Source organism: Urocitellus parryii, chromosome 4, assembly GCF_045843805.1.
Source record: "Urocitellus parryii isolate mUroPar1 chromosome 4, mUroPar1.hap1, whole genome shotgun sequence".
In the NCBI taxonomy this organism is placed as follows: Eukaryota; Metazoa; Chordata; class Mammalia; order Rodentia; family Sciuridae; genus Urocitellus; species Urocitellus parryii.
Genome location: NC_135534.1, coordinates 18,639,793 through 18,645,887, shown reverse-complemented (window position 1 = coordinate 18,645,887; position 6,095 = coordinate 18,639,793). Strand labels below are relative to the sequence as shown.

General features: G+C 34.6%; 1 protein-coding gene across 1 annotated transcript; it reads left to right on the top strand.

Annotated features, from left to right (window-relative positions):
• Positions 1 to 5,162: 5,162 nt before the first annotated feature.
• On the top strand, positions 5,163 to 6,095 carry LOC113177120 (olfactory receptor 4C16-like). The gene has a single exon (XM_026381648.2). The coding sequence runs from the start codon at positions 5,163 to 5,165 to the stop codon at positions 6,093 to 6,095; it is 933 nt and encodes a 310-aa protein (XP_026237433.2).

The following is a 6,095-nucleotide window of genomic DNA, read 5'->3' as shown; positions in this document are numbered from 1 at the left end:
GCAAAGAGACCTTGGGGAATAATACTCACTTGAATACTAATAACTTACATCATGGTGTTTTAAAATACCCTTCCCAAAATATAGAGAGGAGCTTTTCTTTCCAGTATTCTACGAAAAGGAAACTATCAAAAACGGATGAGCATACCTGACATTAATTCAGAGATTCCTCTCACAGGTGAGAGATTATTATCTTTGTGGACAGACAGACATTAGGATAAACTAATCCAATATAACTTTCAAATTTAATTCTATAGGTTTCCTATAGAATTCTATATGACTATACTATTGACATATACTCTGGAAAGAAAGATATTTTCTAAAACAGAACAACACAAAGTGGCTTCTTTTAGATTAATGTTAATATAGGAAAAATTAATGAAAATAATTATTGGGAGAAAATGATTTTTTAAACTAAACCAATAATTTATGAGCATTGCATGTGAAAACCATCATTCTGTGGGGGAAAGGGATGCTGTCATTAAGATTTACCACAATTCATTCAAATGGAAAAAACAAAAAGTCTGTTAATGTTTAAGTTTCTAGGCAGAATACATCCTCAGTAGTTATGTGGGTACAAGAAAATGAGAAGAGATTATGCATGGTCAGAACTCAGAGAACTGGCTATTGGAAATAATGACTATAAAGAATGCCTGCTTTTTCATCTCTGAGTGAGAGTCTTAAATACATATGGTTTATCACAGTACATAATTAGTATTCCTTGCATGTTTTGTAAATGATATTGTAGGAGCATAGCTTGTACTTGACACATTTCTGATACTTACAAGTAAAATCATTATTGTTCAGAGTAAACATGATGATGTTTTATAGGCTAAACACTGGATAATGAAAGTGAAAGATGATAGATAGATAGATAGATAGATAGATAGATAGATAGATAGATAGATAGATCAAGCATGGGAGGGAGTGCCTGAAAATATTTTGAATTAAGAGCCTTTCCTTTTTCTCAATATTTACTCATGTCCACACTTGTTCCATGGGTTGTTCATTCTACCCTGGCTTCCCCACAATGCTCCTGCTGTCTCATAATGCTTAGAAAGAGAAATAAATGTATATTGGTTTGATTATATTTGGGACCCCCAGATACACAATGCATGGGCAATGGTCCTGAATTTTACAATGAGCTCTGGACCACATGCCAAGCTGTTCTCCAGGGCATCTCTTGGTCAATGAGCAGGAATCATGGTATTCAATTACATAAAGTAAGGAGCTCAAGAAGAGTAGATTATATTACTCTCAAATTTGGGTTATGGGGATGAACCATCATGGGAACATGTCAGCTTTCCCACAAAGAATGGGAAATTCTGGATAGAAATAAAGTAGGTGCAGAGATTTTCTAGATGTATTGGACTAAATCTAGGAAGGTTGGGTAGTTCTAGAGAGAGACCTGAAGGAGCAGCAGAGCTCCTCACTGCAGTGTCCCCTCTGTAGCATGGAATCATAGGAGACCCCTGGCGCCATATTCCACCTGCCTCTGTTGTCCACACAAGGCTGCATCCCTTGCTTTCAGCAATTCTGGTATCCACCATGCCAATAGGTTATCTGTTTATTAATGTCATTTTGACAAATTTTTCCATTCTCAATTTGGCTGGTTTTGTCTGAGGATTTGAGGTGAGTACATTGGTTCTTAGATGATGTTTTTATTGTTGTTGTTTTGTTTTTGATGCTTGTTTTTTATGATACTAGGGATTGAAAGCAGGAGCATTCTACATCTGAACTACATCCCAAGTCTTTTTTTTTTAACAAAATCTTGACATAGGGTCCCCCTAAGTTGCCCAAGCTGACCTCACAGTTGCAATCTTCCTGTCTCAGCCTCCCAAGTAGCAGGGATTAGAGGTGTGCATCTCTGTGTCAGGCATTAGGGATGTGCCTAGCTCTAGTGACATTTTGTCTCCAAACCACATACATACACACATAAAAATATGAATTAATATCAGGAGGACATGTAAAACCTCTTCCTTTGACCTTAAGGGGAAAAGATTTGTGAGAATCAAAACAAATATAAAAAACAATACATGTTAAAATGATTGTTTGTGAGTTTTACAACCCCAATATTGTACATCAAAACATGGTGCTTTTCCAATTTAAGAATCTTCTAATTCAGGTTGCAGATATTTCAGATTTAAATATCAGTATTAGTTTTTTTCCCCTATTTTTATAAATTAGCAGCATGTTTGTCTCTACATACAGGATAGATAGAAAGCCCCAGTTAATGATGTGGATGTGTTTGATAATCAGAGTAGTACTACAAAAGTGATAAATGCTATTGCATTTCAGAAGTGATAAAGAATGGTTGATTCAAAAACATTTGGAAGATATCTACATTGTACAGGTGCTGGTTTGGAACTTGGCAAATAATATCCTGAGAACACAATACTTTTATCCTAGGAAGGAGGCTTATGTGGTAAGTAGTAATTTGTGATGTTATTTTACAAGCTGTAAAGAAAGCTTTTAGAGAGCACTAGTAGAATTTCCTTCATCTTAATACAATTATTAAAAGCTGCCTTGAAATCTTTCTCAGAATATAAATCCTGAAGTTAACCAGATAAAAATTAAAAGGCACATCTGGAAAAGAGAGAGCAAGATCAGCATGGATACCCTAACTCAGTATTTTTAACTTTTGGATTCTTCATTTCCCCATCATAAACATCCCAGGAGATATCCATATTAACCTTCAGTATGCTTCCAAAGCAGCCAAACCCAACATGATAACACACTTCAGTAAATATTTGGCAATTTGAGAACTATGTTCCCTATTATCTTGATTGAAGAGTATTATAGATTACAAAATAAGCTGTGTTTTAGATTTAAAAAAAATCCTTGAAATGTACTTGGAGTCACAGAAAAAAGTTTTCAAAGATATTAAGAAATAATACATGTTGGATGTACTATGGTTTATGTGGAACATAAAATAATTGAAATGGGCTTCATGGCCACAGATGTTGCTACAAAATTAATGTCATTCTGATATTATTGATTACATTTTTGAAGAGGACCAAAAATTATTAAAAAGTTAAATAAATCATGTATATTTATGATGCATAATTTATCTTAACATATATGTACATATGTAAAATAGAAATAAGCTCTTCCTGAAAATGGATAGGCTAAATTTAAATGATGTTATATATGATATATATATATATATATATATATATATATATATATATATATAGTAGTTTTATATATTTACACACACACACATATATTCACACACTGACAGAGGTGGCTAAAATCATGGAATGACAGGCACTTTCACATTATCTTGCTTCCAGTGCCTACTTACTTTTCAAATGTCAATAGCTGGGATGAATCCTTTTGTGAATGGGTAAAAGGGAAAATGAGCATATTATAATTGTTATGGTGTCAGGATTCAGGCACATTTTAGTTAAGATCCTTGCCCAAGATTATATAGTACAAAGGGTTTTGTTTTCATCTCAAAATCACTACATCAGATACTTTCCCAATTGTGTTTTTAATTTAGAGAAAGGTGTATTTAAGTCTGTTGAAACTAAAATTTATCAGGGGAGAGAAAAAAAATAAACAGAAGTAAAATTTTGAATAAATTTTGTCCATTATACTGTGTGTTTTGATCAATTCATATCTTTCAAAATAATTTATCAGTATTATAAATGAGATATGGGGAATACAATAGATTAAGTGTATCTTCTATATGTTATTTAAATACATAGCATTTCAGCTTATGTCTTTACAGAACATTCCTTCAAACATATTGACTAGATAGTTCATGATAATACTAGTTTTCCAAATTCAGGAAAAGAAATCTTTGTTAAAAGAAGTGTACATACATATTTGAATATGCCACAATGAATTTCACCTTTCTGTATATCTATAAAGCACTAATTTAAAAAAAATAGTAAATAAATAGAAGGAAGATCAATAGAGTGGAGGGCAGGGGATGGAGGAGGGAGGAGAGGAGGAAAGAAAATATACCGAGGACTAAAATAGACCAAATTACATCCTATGCATTATGATAGCATCAAAATGAACTCCACTATTATGCACAACTATAATGTATTAGTGAAAACTTTCTCTTAAAGTAATCTGAAAGGTGAGTAAACATTGAGTCCGACAAGAATGGAAAGAAATTGAATGAAATCAGTTACTGACTACTGTGTCTCTTTTTTTAAGACAAATCCCCTGTCATTTCTGCTTCTATGGTGTGCTCCAGGAATGTGAGATTTGGGATGTGAAGATCGTGATCCGATCCTAACCAAATAACTGGTAGTAACCACCACAAATGAACAATTTATATCTAAATTTAGTTAAAAATCTGAACCATGAAAACATTTAACTATCAAGTAGGATAACACACCCTTTTTGTTAGAAATATCTTTTGGGACTCTGAAGGCTCTAAGATTTTTTTTCAGAAATGGGAGAAGTAAAAATAGAGTTGGGATCTTTAAGCTATAGCAAACCATAAAAAAACATTCATTATAGTTTCTTTTATATGTCAAATAGTAAATGTCATAAAGATGCTTGATGGTTGAACAAAATCATTGATAAGATCAAGCTGGTATATTGGGGAATATGCAGAGAAATAGCACATGTTATATAGCTATAAATCACACACTTATTTTTGTAACTAAGGTTAATAAATATGTGATCTATTACACATACAGATAATTATATTAGTTTGAGAGTAGTATGTGACTTTAGGTTTCTTTCATGAAAGGCAATCAAATGGTTCCTAAACTCTAAGTGTTGCACCATGCAAACATACTGTCAGGATTTTTTAATATGAAAAAAAGAAAGAAATAAAAAAACATGGAGTAATATCTAAGGATCAAAATCAATCAGAATCATGTCAAAGATAAGAGTTGTATTTGAAGAATTTTATAGGAAAGTATCATATTCATATTTTTATTTAAAAATAATATCCTACTAATTGTTCACTAAATATTGAGGAATCAAGTGTTGAGATGACTCATTAAGATATCATATCTGGAAGGTACCTAGAAAGTAATGTTAATTTGCTTTAAATACCTCATAATCATAAGCAACACCATGAACTATTTTTCTGGAAGTAGTCCATAACTTAACAGAACACAGCATAAATGAAATCCATTCTCTTTTGCAGATAAACCATCTCACACTTGCCCTTTCTATTCATTCATGGAATCATGCAGCTAAACAACAATGTGACTGAGTTCATCCTACTTGGGTTGACACAAGATCCATTTAGGAAGAAAATAGTTTTTGTCATATTTCTGCTTTTCTATTTGGGGACATTGCTGGGTAACTTGCTGATTATCACCACCATCAAGACCAGTCGGGCACTTGGCAGTCCCATGTACTTCTTCCTTTTCTACTTATCCTTATCTGACACCTGCTTCTCTACTTCCATAGCTCCTAGAACACTTGTGGATGCGCTTTCAGAGAAGACCACTATTTCTTTCAGTGAGTGCATAATCCAAGTGTTTACATTCCATTTCTTTGGCTGCCTGGAGATCTTAATCCTCATCCTCATGGCCATTGACCGCTATGTGGCCATCTGTAAGCCCCTGCACTACATGACCATCATGAGCCGCCGGGTCTGCAGTGTGTTGGTGGCTGTGGCCTGGGTGGGGTCCTGTGTTCATTCTTCAGCTCAGATTTTTCTTGCCTTGCGTTTGCCTTACTGTGGTCCCAATGTGATTGACCACTACTTCTGTGACTTGGAACCCTTGTTGAAGCTCGCCTGCACAGACATATATGTGACCAACCTCCTCCTGGTGTCCAACAGTGGGGCCCTTTGTACAGTGAGTTTTGTCGTGCTCATGTTCTCCTATGTCATCATCTTGCATTCGCTGAGAAACCACAGTGCAGAAGGGAGGAGAAAGGCCCTGTCCACCTGCATCTCCCACATCATCGTGGTCATCTTGTTCTTTGGACCTTGCATATTTATATACACACGGCCTGCAACCACCTTCCCCATGGATAAGATGATAGCAGTATTTTACACCATTGGAACACCTTTGCTCAACCCTCTGATTTACACACTGAGGAATGCAGAAGTGAAAAATGCCATGAGGAAGTTGTGGAGCAAGAAATTGGTCTCAGATGACATGAGATGA